The 16,141-nt window shown below is 41.9% G+C and overlaps 1 protein-coding gene across 1 annotated transcript in view; it reads left to right on the top strand.

The window, feature by feature from the left end:
- Positions 1-16,141, top strand: part of MAPKBP1 (mitogen-activated protein kinase binding protein 1) — a 97,974-nt gene that overhangs the window by 75,948 nt on the left and 5,885 nt on the right. The window contains 9 exon segments of the mRNA XM_080345260.1: positions 2,119-2,244; positions 8,418-8,566; positions 9,266-9,315; positions 9,836-10,072; positions 11,096-11,265; positions 12,876-13,021; positions 13,516-13,710; positions 14,543-14,621; positions 15,906-15,976. Of these exon segments, the coding sequence (XP_080201386.1) occupies positions 2,119-2,244; positions 8,418-8,566; positions 9,266-9,315; positions 9,836-10,072; positions 11,096-11,265; positions 12,876-13,021; positions 13,516-13,710; positions 14,543-14,621; positions 15,906-15,976 (1,223 nt within the window).

Below are 16,141 nucleotides of genomic sequence, written 5' to 3'. Positions count from 1 at the left end.
TTTTCAGTGTTTTCTCAGCAGCAGCTTGTGGTTGCTGTTACATTTGAGAGAGCTGCTGCTTGACGGGAAGCAGCTGGCTGTCCCCAAATGCAGTGCCTCACCACTTTCCTGGCTGAAAAGCTGGGGCAGGAGAGTGACAGCGTGTTCGCTGTTGATGGGAAGCGTCTGTGTGTGACTTCAGTAGCTGGGAGTGACGCTCCTGGGCTTTGTCACAAAGGGAATGGCATTGGGGGCAAGAAGGGAATTTTTAGTTTTTTGTTAATATCTCCACAGACTGAAAAGGGGGGGTTCTGTTTTCTTTTCTGGTGGCATAGAAATAAAACCTTTTCAAATGTCTTCTCATGGGAGGAAGAAAATGGAAAAGATGCAGGTATTCAGGATCCTGGTGCTTTCGGCATTTGCCTCAGGTATAGGAGACCAAAGTTCATGGCCTTTGTTCAAAATGGCGGACCAAAAGAGTTTTCACATACTGGCAAGGAAAATGGGTGTCATGGTTTAACCGAAGCTAGTAATACAGCCATGATAGCCACTCACTCACCTCCCCCCCCAAGTAGGGGACAGAATCAAAAGCGAAGGGAGAAATTTGGATTGTGATAAACACAGTTTAATAAAATAACAAAATACAAATACACTACTAGTAAATGAATGTATAAAATACAAATAAAAGATACTCAAGGCAATTCCCCATGATCTCTGTCTACACTAAGCAGCCAGCCCCAGGAAGTCATACCCCGGTCCTCAACAGCCGATCCAAAGAGAGAAAAGAGAGGAAAAAGGCAAAAAAGCCCAGAGACCTTTGCAAAATGGAAACAGGCCAGACTAAACATCCCAACTGAAATGCCCCAGAGAGACAGAAACGACAGAGAGAAAGGAGGAGAGCTGGAAGGTCCTGACTCTCCTTAAATAATTAGCATGAGGCTAATGGGATGGAATGCTCTTATTGATCAGTCTGGATGTCAGTCAAGCTCTGCCCTGTCCTTGCTTCTGTTCCTTGATGCTTCGCACCTGTAGGCAGAGTGCTCAGAATGTTCTTAGCTCTCAGACCAGAGCAGTTAGAAACATTAACTCTGTGGGGGTGTTACTACTTCTTCTCAAACTAACTCCAAATTATGAGCGTGCTAGCTATGAAAAAGAAAGGTTTTTACCTGCACGAAGAAAATTAACCCATTTTCAGTCAAACCAGCACAATGGGAAAGCACCTCATTGAAAACTCTGTGGTGAATTGGTTTTACCCATGAGTATGGTGGCACTGATGAGTCTTGAAAAACTCTGTTAAATCTTCTTTGGATTCCAATGTAGTGTGCAGGATTTTGTAAATGATAGTAGAAGCACCACCTGTGTTTCTACATCACTGTAGGTATACCCAGCTAGACAGGAAAGATGGATGAGATGGAAATAATTAGTTAGCTCTGAGGTTAAATTTCAAGGAAAGTCCTGGTCATTTTACTTTCTAGTAGCTGAAGATGAGATACAATATTCTCTAATGTGATGAGGAAGTTCTTTGTAGTTTTTTTTTTTTTTAATTAAGTTTTAAGCCAGATTTCTGAAGAAAATGAGACCAATGAGATCACATTGTTTGCTTCCCTCTTAAATGTTATTGAATCCATTGACCAGATTGAATCAAATTCCTTAGAAGGCTTCTGGAGGGAGTCCAAGTAGAATATTAGAAACACTCTGACTGCAAAAACTACTACCACATAAACTTAACCATTATTACACCTGGGAGACTCCATGGGATGGTGGGCATTGGGAAGGCCTTGCTGGTGGGAGTTGTTGCCATCAGAGGCTGCAGCTGAGCCGCTGTTAGAGGATGCAAAGAATATCTGTAGGCTCCATTTATCTTGCTGACCATGGAGGAACTTGTTATGGCATGTTCTTCAGCAGCTGGTCAAATGCCAAATACCTCTACAGTTGCTCTCACCCACAGGCGGTCTTTGCCAGGCAGGTTTTACCTTTTTGTCGTGGAGCTTGTGATGGGATTGAGTTTCTGTGAAACTGTTTCTGTGTGTCTCTCCTTGCCACAGACAGAAGGGCTTTTGTTTGCCTCTGCAGTGGGAACTGATACTATAAATAAACTGAACTGAAACTTGACTCCAGCCTCACCTTTCCCTGTTTTAGCTGTATCTTCATCTGGCGTCTGAGCTCAGAGATGACCATCAACATGCGGCAGCGACTGTCTGACATGAAGCAGCGAGGGAAGCAGGCAGAGAAGTCTCCACTGCACAAGACAGCTGGACTCATGAGGTGAGCTGAGTAGACTGAGAAGAGGTCGCTGGCTTTGTAGGGTTTAATGTGGAAAGTGTGGCATTGGGATTTGACTGTAGGGTTTCTGCTGTCTTCACTGGTAGTGTCTTCCAAAAGTTCTCTTACTGTTCTGTTGGATTTGCCATGGTTTTTGTGCCTGTCTTCTTTGGATGTAGAAGTCTGACTGTGGTCTTCCAGATTGATGTACTTAGTGTTGCTTCACTGATTGCAATGTGCATGCAATGCCCCTTGTGTCTTAATTTAGTTTAATGATGTGGTCAGAAACTTTAATGAGCAGTTTAACTATCAATACTGAGGCTGGTACACAGCATCCCACGAGGGAAGCCTTACTACTTCATGAATAAAGTTCTCTGGACCTAGGCTGACAGCAATTTAAAGGCTGTTTTCTGTGGTGTCAGTACCAACGTATGCCTGTGAGCTATATGAGTTTGCCGTTTTGATCATAATTTGGAAAGAGTCCTTACAGTTGTACTGTTTCTTTGCTAGCTATTTTCTAGAGGCTTTGAAAAAGGTCACCTAAAAATAATTATAATGTAAATAATAAATATAAAAATAATTTCCATGGGAAAAGTTCTTGGCAGCTAAATCACGTTATTATTTTTTCCTCGGTAAACAATGTATCTAAAAACAAACTACCACAGCCTACAAACTGAATAGGTCTAAATTTATCTGGTGACCTTTCTTTAAAAAGTGGTGCTTAAACACAGACCCCATTTTTAAACACAATAAGAGTGACGGGGGATTATGGATTATTAGTGTAATGTATTTGGTTTCTCTGTAGTCAATACGTAGCTGAGACTAATTTGACTGTAAGCAATGCAGGAGAGTGTCCTGACTGAGCTGATATGGGATCAAAGCAGGGAAAAAAAAATTATGAACAAAGATTTTTTGATGCTATGTCCCACAATTTTTCTCTTCTGCGTGACTACATATTGAGTTCTGGATATAAAAGTGCCAGTGCATTGGAGGACTTACCATGCTGCTTGTCAGAGTATCACAGGGACCTTCCCACTCCCTTTGGGAGCAAGCAATGTTGAAACAAGTCTGTCTACATAGTTAAATTTGGGAAAATCTTGATCTGCTTATTCTTGAAACGAGTCTTGTCTAGTAAGTGCTTTTGGTAACAATGATGGGAGAACTCAGGAAGTCTTTTTCCTAGCCAAAATTCTGGAGTTGTCAAGTAATGTGCTTTTTATAGCAGACTCTCCATATTCCAGCAGCTGCAGCCTTACCCTACCGGGGCTCAGCCTGTGACAGATAATCCCAGTCCTCTTCCGCATGAGGTGATACTTGTTTCCGTCACAGACGCTTGCTGAAGGGCGGTGTTAGTGCCGTGCCAAGCCCGGCACTTTATTAAACTTGTTTGGTAACCTCTTTGCAAGCCTGGAATCTACTTGTTTGGTCAGCTTTGAAAGCTTGTTTTCAGTTTTGGTCGACCGCTGTGGTCACTGGAGATCAGTAAAGCCATAACTCCAGAGCATTTTGGATTGGGACTGAACATGGAGCAAGAGCCTATTGGACCAGCATTACTGAGGTGGGAGAAGAAAAACTAATGAACTTGAGTAAGATTGGTTTTCTAGATGCCCTGTGCCTTTTCTGGTTGTGTTTTCAAAGTCTGTCTGTGTTGGTTGCAGTGGAGACTGGGCTTGCAACTTGTGGTTTAAAACTGTTATCTCAAAAGGACTCACGGTAGTATAAGAAGGGTCCCTGCCTGATGATATGTTGTTTGTTCTATGATATACTCTCTAGAATGGTATTGATAGAATGTTGTGTGGGTAGTAATGCATTCTCCTAGTTTCACAGCATGAATGTATGATGAGATAAATAATCTAAGTAATATTGCGAAAACAAAACTGAACTGAGGAGGCAGTGGGGAGATGAAGATTTCCAATTTGTGATGGTGTTGTCTCTAAACAGGTGTGACTAGCAGGGCAGGGATTGGCCCAGATGAAAAACATCTGGTGTGTAAAAATGCCATTCTTGGTCAAACCAGTGCTCCATGAAGCTCAGTTTTCTGCCTGTGACAGTGGCAATGCAAGATGCTATTTGGTGGGACACTGTGTGAGCCTTGCTATATGGCCTCTGCAGTCTGTTTGCCTCATGCTCAATTGTTGTATCGGATATGTTAGGAGGTACATCTCTGCCTGGTCCCTTGAGTGTTTGGTCATGAACCCTGTTCACTGAATTTGTATAAATAATTTTGAACTTTGTAATATTGTCTGCCTCTCCAGCCTCCTATGGTGACAAGTTCCAGGAGTTCACTGCTGTCTGTGCGAAGGGTTTTTTTGGTCTGTATTAAACAACACTCCTTCTAGTTTCATTGAAAACTCACTGTTTGAGATTATTATTAGTTTGGTGTGCTGTATTTCTGCATCCAGCTGTCTGTAGTCCCCATGGTTTTGTAAATCTCTATGATAACCTTTCCCTGTTCAACCTTCTCTCCAAACTGGAGTCCCAGTGTTATCAGACCCTCCAAAAACTTCTAGAGAGATTGAAGTTTCTCCTCTGAAGGATTTCTGTGACTCACCTTTATGGGACATTGGGTTGTTTTGTAACTGATCTGATCAGATCTATATGACTCACAGTTCACCATAGTGCACCTGAGAGCCTTTTGGTTCTGCCTCTGGTTGCAGTGATCACAGATCACGAACATGAGGAGCTTTGATTGTTTGGGATAACAGAACTTGTACTCAGCCGATATTTCTGGTACATTTTGGTTTTGAGGCATTTATATTTGCAGAGAAGGAACTATGTAAAGGTCTTTTAATAGTTTTGATTTTGATCCAAGTATGCATTTATTGTTTAGAAAAGCTTGTCTCAAAATTTTGGAAGGGAAGTTTTAAATTAATTTTACTGTGGAATGTTTGCAGGGCTTATAATCATGTTTTAGCTGAGCATTTATATTTTTTAATTTTGAAAGTCTCTTTTTCTGTAAGTTCCATTGAAGCTCTAGTATAAATAGCAGGAGATAGAAATGTTATCCAAATTAAATTGTCTAAAACTAATATATGTGTGCCGAAGAAGTACTGTGTACCCTCAGATATATTTGGAAAGGATAACTTGTTATCAAATTCTCAGTGAAGCTTTGGTCCAGTCCAGGAAAGCTGTGCAGCTGTCAGGGCTCAGAATGGGGCAGGCTTTTGATGCTAGGTCAGAAGTGATGCCTGAGCCTGTGCTGAACTCCTGCAGTTATAACACCAGGGAAACTCTGAAGTCAGCAGCACTGTGATTCTTCTGTAAGGAAAAGTAGGGTAACTTTCTTTTTAAAACCCTTAGGCATTTGAGGAGCTGGGGGGAGGCAATCTGTTAGCGATCCCTACCACATAGGATGTTACAGTTTCATAAATAGGCCCCTGAGGATTTAAGTAGCACAAGATCGGAGTGGCAATGCTGACAACATACCTCTTCAGATGGATAGTTGCCATCCTTGCCTGTTTTGTTTTAAGAAAAGAAAGAAGGTCTGAACTAAGGACATGCAGAAGAATACAGAGTACCTAATATCAGACGTCTTAAAACTAGAATGCCATAAAGACACATGGCACTGTTTTTAGAGTCTATATATGTGTCCTGAAGATTTTCTAACTGAAGGTCCTTCCCTGCCATTGGCCCTGTACTGGCAGACCCTTCAGAAACTGGAAGCTGAAGTGCAACAGACTCTCCCCATCCGTGCAGAGCAAGACCCAGGTGTGGGACATATTCCTCAGCAAAGGAAGAATATGAGAAATGACAATTAAAATCTTTGCTCTGAGTCACTTGTATCATGAGAACTGGGCATGTCTGTACATGCTATTCTGGAATAGCTACTCTGAAACATTCATTCTGGTATAATGCTGCTTTGCTGAGGTTTGGCTGTATGTACTCTTAGCAGGAATTCAGCAAAACTGAGAAGTCTTGTTCCTTCGCTTTCAGAATGCTGTTGTGTGGTGTTTATTTGGAAGCAGCTTCCATGCTTGAAACTTCACCCTACATTGCTCTGACCATCTAAGCAGGAACAAGAACTGAGGAAGAGTGTTGGAGAGATGTGAGCAACAGAGGGGTTTGGAATAAAATCCAAAGTGCACGGAGGCAGGCAGGAAAAGGAGAAAGTAGTAAACCCTGAATTGAGGGATTGACTTGGGCAAGAAGAACAGCTAAAACACTCAAGACATTGTGAAATGAGGTTTCATTTTCATAAGCATCTCAGTTTCAAGTCAAGGGGCCCAAGATCCTTTTGAAAACCCCATTCAGTTATCTCCCATCAGGTCAGAGGGCTGCGTTTGAAAAGCATATTTGAGTTATGTAAAGGAGGATGTGGAAGCGGGGCATGGGTTTTTGCTGCGATAATGCAAGATAACCTTACACTTGTATCAGACGTGTGACTTCATAAGTTTTTTGGCACTTCCTGTGACGTATGAAAAAACATCCATCCAACTTCCAAAATATGTTTTGCACTCTTTTACTCAGCTCCTTTGAGGGTATTGGAACATACTCTTTTTTTCCTTGCTAATTTTGTCAGTCACCATCTGACAGCTAGAAAGCCATCTTTCTATTTGTAACATAAACCACACTGACAGCAAACCTCCCTTCTCCATTTACATCTATGACAGTACATTCAGGAGTTTACTGAACACTTAACCTTGCCTTATCACCTCATCATAGTGAGGTATTCAGCCGGTTAGATGTTAAAATGTTTAATAATCCAACCCTTCTTCCTTAATAAACTCCTCAAACAACCATAATGAATACAAGCAAAAAGTATGCTGTCAAAGTTACCAGTACAAAGTTAATATGGCCTACTGTAAATTAATGTAATATACCTCATAGGATGAAACGTACATAACATCAAACATACTGTGGTGCTTGAACTTTGTTGGGATTCTCCTGCTTAGGCTCAAGGACCTGAGAGTGACAAGATGGACAGCAGAAAAGAGGAAGAGACTGACAAATGTCATAAGTAGATGAGCCAACATGAAACTCTTTCACTGGAGGACTCTGCAGACTACAGCCAGTTTCACTCTTCTTTCTGCCAGAAGACCTCCAAGCTCATCTGAAATGGTTGGGTAGTTATTGCTCAGCCACCCCTGACGGAATGGAAATTAATGTTCTGCCACTATATGGAAAGAGAAAATATTAAGATACCTTAACTACTTCTTACCACATTTGAATACTGCTTGCTATCTGTCAGCTGCAGGAGAAGTTGGTTCCTGGCCAGGCTGTGTTTGATGGATGAGCTATGGATGAGCTATTTTTATTTAATGAATAATGCTTGGCACTCAGCACCCACCAGTGATATCCTATAAATGTCACTAACGATGAGTTTGGCACTCTAGCTCAAGGCTATGGTGTGGGAACTACTCAAAAGTGTTTGTTAGAGATTCCTCATTTGTTCAATTATTGTCCAAAGGGAGTTAATTCATTTGGTTCTGTTGACTGAAGGGGTGAGGGGGTAAGAAGGGGAAGAAAGAGGGAAGACAGAGTTTGATGTTAGTAAGTGTCTTTGATTAGCATTGGGGAATTATATGCTGGGAGTGCCTCTAAGGTCTGTGTGGGAACACCTGTCTGATCTACTTTGATTAAAGATCTGCCTCAAATAGGTTTTACATTTTTCCTGGCGGCTGAAGGCTAAAAAAGGCAGCACAGTGCTCTGATGGTGAGTGGGCTGTGCCTGCAGGTTCTGTGTGGTGCAATCCTTGATGTGAACCTGTCTCTTATGTGATAATTTGCCATATAGCCAGTTGCTGTCAAACAGGCAGTATCTCTGTGACATTTTTGATGTGTAAAACAGTTCCAGAGAGGAAATGCTTAAAGGTGGGAAAAATATTTGCCTTTCAAATATGCCGTACGATCTTGACCATATGAATTGACAGTCTGAAATGGAAGGCCAAGTTTCATTCCACTTGACTTTCTCAGACTCATTTACTTCTATTCTGATTTCTGTCATCCTTCCACACATTTGAGACGATTGCTGTGGGACACTCTGCACACCTCTGTGCAGGGTTGAACTTGCCCTGTTTCTCAGAGATGGCTTTTGCTAGAGGAAGGGCTGTTTGGGAGAGTTGAGCACATGCTGAGTGTGAATGGAGATAAGGTGGAGAACTGCTTGGTGTAGGGGTTGAAATGGTGGGCAGTTCTTGAGACAGACCATAATACTCCTTCCAATTCCTGCCTTTCAGGCATGAGTCTATCTCTGCCCTGTCTTCTGTGCCTGCACTTTCATCAGACAGCGACAAGGATGGTGAAGATGAAGGAAATGATGAAGATGAATTACGTGGGCTGCAGTCTTTCCGTATTCAATCCACCTGCAACACGGAGAGAGACTCAGGTATAAATGGGAGACGGCCATGGGCAGAGATGAAGAAAAATGGCAATGAACGTGAAGTGGGGAGACGATGAGAGTTGCTGGCTTAGGGATGACAAGATATGGGCAGAAAGACCAAGACAGAAACAGAGGGATCAAAGCCAATGGCTAATGTGGGGTTGCCCATTCTGGTGTCTGAAGCGGGGTACATTTCAGAGTTCTGTGATTAGAAATTCAGTTGTTAAATTGTCAAATTTCTTCTAGTTCCAGCTGGCCAAACAAGTTTTGAATTAATGTCTTGAGCTTAGGTCTACAAGCTATTAGAAGTCCACAGAAGCCAAAAGAGATCTCATGGAGGATTCTAGAGATGTCTGGTAAAACTTAGAGATTACCATTACTAATTTGAGATATTTTTTACCACAGATGCTACAGTGTATTGGAGCAGGGGCTTTTCCCAAGCCTTTGGTGGGCCACTGCACTGCGGCAAGTGTTCTGCAGTGGGTCTGCCAAGTCAGTGAAAATCTTATTTAAAGCAGTACGTCTCCATTAACATTTCAATACAATGGGTTGGTAGTCTGTGGGAAAGCATGTGTTGGCAGCGGTCTGCTGGTTCAAGAGGTGTAGGCATGCTGCCTTTGAGGAAAGATGTGGTAAGAGGGCTTTGAGAAGGTGGGCTGCTGGCCAAGGAGGTCAACTAGGTATATATCTTTTTTCCTTTTCCAGATCCAGACCTTACACTCTCAAGAAGCCTTTCCCACTGGGAAATGAGGAGGGTGAGTTGCTAAACCTTCAAACTGTACTTCTTGTCATAGGGAAACTTGAAAAGAAGTTCCTGTGGAGATTATAACTTTGTTCTCACTGGTGGGAAAGGTGCAACTGTGGTGGCAAACCATTGAGAAGCCTCTCTGAAAAACAATTTGAGGATGGCAAAATACAGCCTAGTAAAGAGACAGTTTCACTTGGGATTTTTACATCAGTATCTTTCCATTTGATGTCATGCTTTTGCTCCTTCATTTCTGCCCTGAATGTCACATAGTGCTGAAACTGATCATATACTTGGATCTGAGCGAGGCCTCTAAATGTCCACTTATACAAGAAGCAGCAACAAAAGTATCAACTTTACTTGACATCTTTATGATTAAGGGAGGAATATTAATCTGTATCACTGACAGCTTTAGGGTTTTTATGGAGATGGATACAATTGTGGTTTTCTATGGGTCTTTTGTTTTCTCTCCTCTTTTTCTATCAGCAGAACTCAGTCTCTAAGACTGTCTTTCTTTCAATTTTCTTCAGGCCAAAGAGATAGCAGCGATCCAGCACTCAGAGGCACCAATGAGCAAGATGCCCCGGCAACGTGGGCGCTGGTCCCAGCCAACCAGCAACATAGAAATGACTGTAAAATCCATGCTTGACTTGCGTCAGTTGGAGTCTTTCTCTGTTTCCCGTTCTCCGAGTCGAGACTCACTGTCTCAGAACAGCAATGGGGATGACAGAGAAGAACAGGCAGATCTTCCTGTGCACATCAACAAAGTAAGGGCATTCCTGCTCTAGGAGATGAATCTACTCTGTGTGTATCTGCCCTGCCTCTATTTATTATTACGTATAGTTATTACTACCTGATGCCACTCTCTACTTCTTTAGAGGTGGCTTTAAATGCCTTCTGAGAAACCTGTTTAGGTAACTTTTTTTAGCTAGTACTCCTGTGATGTGTGACTCTGGCTTGTCTGCCATCTTGTAGCAGAACTCATATGGGATCAAGGTTTCGTTCCAATGACAGAGGAAGGCCTCATATTTTCTTTTAGCTCTTTGATTATTTATGGCAAAAACAAGCTGAGAAGTTGATCTTGGAATGAGAGCTGTGTACTTGATTACCAGTTAGCTCACTCTGCTGGGGTGCAGTTTCTTGACTTCAGTAGTCACTGAAATGTGGCTCATATGACACCCTCAGTTGTTGCCTGTGCTAGATCATTAAGTTCTCTGTAAAATATATTCAAGATCTCAGTATCGATGGGTCACAGCAAGTAATGCATGCTTATGCCTCAAGGCTAATGACTGTTTTCCAGTAGCAGTCTGACCTGCTATCTAACTTCATTAGAGTTTTTCCTACCTTTATTAACAGCATGACTGAAGACAGGATTAGACTCGCTGTGTGCAGTTTTTTTCAGCTGTGACCCACAGATTTCTATGAACTATGTCTGATGAGTCTGTAAAAGGTAATGGAAGAACCCGCTGCCATGTGGCTTACACTTCTGTTGTGTGGTCAAAGCGGGATAGGGAATCCATTACTTTACCAGAGAATTTTTTGAGATTGCAAATAGGAAACAAGGTAGGAAACTGTAGCTGTAGTCTGTCAAGTCTAGTAGATAAGGAACAGGAAAGATATAGGAGTGCTGTGTTTTCTGATCTCAGATTTTGGATTGTGTTCCGTTCTGCAATGCATACTTTATAGCTCTGCACAGCACGTGCTGGCTTGAAGTAAAACACTGACAATATCTGATATTATCGCTCTCTCTTTTTTTAATTTTAATTTTTTATTTATTTTTTAAAAAACAGGTTGGCAGCTCGTTACCTTCCCAAGATAACAGGTCTTGTGTGCGACCTCAAGTGATTCGGCTTGTGTCTTGTGAAGAGGGGATTTTCTCTCAGGAACTGGAACCTTCTGAGAGTGAGGAGTGTGTAATCTACCCTGAGCAAGATGAAATCCATCCCACAGACCCTAGCAGGTTAAAAATATGCTCTCTGCTGTGCACGGCTTAAATGTTTCTGGTTTAGTTTGCTTGCAGCTTGTATGGTAACTCATCTGAGTTGACTTACTGCCTGATTGATGGCAGGCATGCTTAGTTGAGAGTTTTATGCCAGCCTGATGCTAAAGGAATCTGCAACTAAGAAGGCATCATTAAAATAATCTTTCCTTGGAGGAAACTGCACATTAGCAGCCTCCTCCAGGGTTTTTTGTTGAATAAACAACTTCAGAGTAGCCTTTTTGCTTTCTCCCTTATCTGGATTGAAAGAAACAAAGGAAAACTTGGAAGCTGGAAAACCACCCAACAGTGATTTATATGTAGCAGTGAAATGTCTGCCCAGGAGAAATGACAGGACGCTATTATTTGTGACAATTTCAAACCTAATTTGGCAAGAATTTAACAAACATAGTATGTGGTGACCCCATTGTGGGAAATAGAATGGCTTGCATAACATAGCTGGAATTGAAAAGGACACTGTAGACAGTGGAGATGTTTTTTCTTCCTCTGCTGTTTCATCTTGTTTGGTTTTACCTCACTTAATTTTCTGTTGCATTCTGTGCTCCTTTTTTTTTTCCTTCCCTGAATTTTATTCTTCCCTTCCCCTCCTAACCTGATGTTAATAGCTGTTTAATTTCCCCTGTCTGCTCCTGCTCTGTTATAAAGAGTGGGCTGATAGCTTTAGACAGGCTTTTATCCAAGAGCACATGCCAAGATTTTGCAGTTGAAGCTGCTAGGTTTCTCCCAGTTTCTCTTTATTTACATTTTTATTATAATAACATTTGGACAGAGCAGACCCATGTGCTGCTCTGTCATATAAGAAAGGGAGGCTGTCTGGTGTGATGTTGAATACAGACTGGACACATCTCAAAGTATGCAGTTTGCAAGCTGCCAGAGGTAACTGCTGTTCAGTTCCAATGAGTGACTTTAGCATCCTGCCTTGAATTGGAGTACAGCTGAAAGCAAAGAATTTCATAAAGTGGAAAACTGAAGTCCTCAGGCACCAGCCAAAAGAATAGTATTGATGTCATTTGACAAAATAAGACTCGGGAAATCACCACAGGAATTGGGAACCCTGTCCCACAATATTGTATTTTTATATGATGTTCTTCAGTAAATTAGGCTTGCTCAAACCCAGAATCTTCTCTACCTTGCAACACAGAAGTTGCCCAAAGAAGCAGGTCATAAACATGGAAAAAATACTATATTAGATCTCAAATCTGTGGCATACGGAAGTTCCTGTTTTGCAGGTATAGGCCTGGTTTTAGTCCCTTTTCCTTACATAGATCTCTGCATTTGTTCCTCACCAGTGCTGGCAATCAAGGCAGGGCAGGGCTGTGCTGGAGCCTGGTGATCATGGGAAACTGACGGTCAAACAGTCCCCTTGAGACTTCACTGTCCAAGCTTAATGAAATGCAAAACATATACTGTATAATGATGAGAGAAATCGACATATTTTTCTCTTTAAAGCCTTGTTTTTGTAATCAAAGGTGTTACTAACACAGGTAAGGCCTTATTAAAGTTATACGTGCTGCTTTACATGTAAACCAAATATATCTTCTAGTGCTGTATCTTTCCTGTCTCTCTTGTAGTGAGTTCCAGGTAAAAGCGTTGTCCCATGGGAAGCTCAGTAGAGGTTATCACAGTAATGGATGCCCAGACAAACACAGTCCTGACAGTGCCTGCTCTGTAGATTACAGCAGCAGTCGTCTGTCCAGCCCAGACCAACCGAATGAAGGTAAGATGCAAAGACATTATAAATATATGTGATGTGGAACGTGGCAGGAACTTGGCGGGATTGTTCTGTGCCATGTGTATCAGTTGCTATCCTGATCTTTGTCCTCTTCATGAGCTGAACTGAGGTTGCTCTATTAGTCTTGCTGGTATTGCTGTAAAGACACTGGCACGTTTGTACAGGCACTTCAGTGAAGCCACTGTAGGAGGAGGAGTTGGTTAAAGTGCATTTTCCTTGTGCACCTGTGGCATTCTTGTACCTTGCTATGTGAGGAGGCAGGTTTAGGACTGATTATCCCATAGGCTGTGCTGTTTGTGGGATATATTTGATTAGAGAATTACATTTAATGCTGACTGACTTCTGCTTTAACATTCTAGGTTCAATTTAGTATATTTGTTGAGTATCTTTTTTTTTTAACCTGACTAATGTTACTGTTATTATGCTATTACAACATTGGGTTTTTGTTTTTGTTTGTGTTTTTTTTTTCCTTTTCACAGATTCTGAAAGCACCGAGCCTCTAAGTGTGGATGGCATCTCAGACTTGGAGGGAGAGGAAGGAGAGGAGGACATGGGTACTAGCATGCCGGAGGGAGAAATCCCCCAGATACCTGATCAAGAGAAGTTCCTCAAACAGCATTTTGGGACCCTGGGCAGCACTGATGGAAAAGGAACAGCTGTCTGTTCACTGAAGGGTGTTGTGAGATCACTCCAGATTCCCCTGTATAAATCAAACCAGGCTGGTAGGCTTTCGTGGGGGTCTGTGTATGAGGGGGTAAAAATGGGGAACCAATGTAGAGAGGCCTAAAGAGCAGTGACATCTGTGAACTTCATCAGTCTGTGTGCATGAGAGTGGGATCTGTGTCAGTGTGGGTTAAGTATTGGCCCTGGAATCCTGAAGAGCCGCTTCTTGTTCCCGGACTAATCTTTCCTGTTGTACATTAAGATATTAACTGTGTGTTCACCGCCACCACCCCCCCATAGGGGACATGTAGTGGCCTCTAGTGGTATATTAAGGCATAACAAATGTCACAAAAGAAAAGAAAAGGCTGAAATGCTGGGTGGAGGGAGAGAATAAGAGGAGACATCAGAGTGGCAAGGGAGCTGTTTAGTCTTTATCGACTGACTCCAGAACAAAGCGTATCTTTCTAGAACTGATAATGGTTGCAGGCAGCAATATCTATGTGAGTTGTCCGAATTTTTTTTGTTTGTTTCTTTGATTGGTTTGTTTTCAGCTTGATGCCAGTGTCTCACAGTCCTACAGGCAGGATAGGACACAAAGAGAAGAGAAAAAGGAGGAGGCATACCCTTAGGGAGAGCAGCAGTTTAGGGCAAAGTAATCTAAGTAGAACAGAAGAGGCAAAGCCAATGAAAGAATTTCATTCTCTGTGGTTTTAGCTCAAACAAATTCTCTTGGATATGGGGGGACATTTGATAGTCTCCATAATAAGAAAATGCATGTGTCAGAATGTTTGTTCTGTAACTAAACTGCTCCCTTTTTCTCTCCCCTTTAACCAAAATTTGTAGGTGGCTCATGTAGGAGTCTGGAAAGAACTGAAAGCCTCAGCATTTCCTCTCGCTTTCTTTCCCAGTCCCCGGCTCTCAGGTATGGCTCTGCTTGTTTTGAGTGTTTTTGCCTGTTTTTACTAGTGTGAGTAGGTCCTGTGCTAGGCACTGGGTCAAAATAGTTGAGCAAACCCTCAGTGTGCCTCGGCATAGCACAGCACCTGGCGGGCTGGTTGCAGACCCTTGTGATCTGGGGCAGGCCATCCCATGCCACTTTAGCTGTTCTGTTTCTTCCTAAAGCAACGCTGTTATTTTGTTCTTTTTCCTCTTTCAACAATGTGTTTAATTGTTTTGTGATTAATGCTTGATTGATTACGCTGGAGGAATTGCTAATAATCTAATTTACTCTTCACTGTTTATGCTCTGTTTATTCTTTTGCATTTCATTCAGCTTGGACAATTAAAGTAGGCTTGTCAACTTTTCCTTTGTTTTACAGTCCTTTTTTACTCAGATTCATTTCTCAGTTCCTGTGCGTTCACAGGGTGCTCTGGTGTCTCATACAAAGCCCCAAATGGGACATTATTCTTCCAAAAAACCTTCAATCCTAAGTACCCCAAAAGGCCTCTCCAAGCTGTTTCCCTTGTTGTTTAAAAACAAAACAAAAAACAAACAAAACAAAACCAACAAAACAAAGGAAAATACTTTTGTTGATTTCAGTTCATAAATGTTTAAAACAAACAAATACTCCTGTATTCCTCTAAAATGGCAACCTGAAATTTCAGCTTAAATTAATTTCATTGTATAGGACTCAGCAGATTTGGGTACATCTTCTATGGTTCACCAGCTGTGTCTATATTCACCATGTTAGGGACATTTTTCTGTTATTCCTGTATTCAGCTGCTGTTGCTGCTGTCAGGAGTGCCTCTTAGTCTGACTCGCATTGGGATTGTATATTTGGGAAGAAAAGCCAGTGGTTAGCTATTGTGTCAGCTTCTGGAGCTGCAGTGGCGATTGAAGAAAATCACTGGTGCTCTAGAGATGTAATGAGAGGTAACTTTAGATTGTGGGAACCTCTGGAATTTTATTCTGTTCAAAACATGCAAGATTGAAAGTTGCCTCCTTTCCCCAAGGCAAGCCACTGTGCTTCTCTGAAGTGAAGAGGAAGAGGAAATTAGGTTTTCCTCTTGAAGATACTGATCACCTCTTCCTAGTTTAGTATGCTTTCATAATGTTAGGAAGTGTAATTACTATCTCTTAGGGTATATTAGAATGGACAAGATTTCATTGTTAGTAAGATGAGCTGAGAGAAAAGACCTGACCTGACTTTGCCCAGTCTTCCCTCTGCCTAGAATTTTTCCTTCTCTTTTGCCTTTACCTCTTACAGTGTCCCCCCTGGAAACAGTGACCCAGTGCTACTTGTGATCACGCAACCTAAAGTCAAATGCCTGAAGACCAGTGAAGTGGTAACAGCCTAGGGCATTTTTGACTTGAAAAAATCCAGATAGGGAAGGGCTGTCTACGCTTCAGAAACTGGCTTAATGCATGTGCCTCTTTGTCCATGACAACATATTTGTTTTAACCAGGATTTCTTTATCATGTTCTCTAGACGATTGTCACTCT

The sequence above is a fragment of the Nesoenas mayeri genome (genome assembly GCF_963082525.1).
Source record: "Nesoenas mayeri genome assembly, chromosome: 5".
In the NCBI taxonomy this organism is placed as follows: domain Eukaryota; kingdom Metazoa; phylum Chordata; class Aves; order Columbiformes; family Columbidae; genus Nesoenas; species Nesoenas mayeri.
This window is presented reverse-complemented; position numbering and strand designations above follow the sequence as displayed.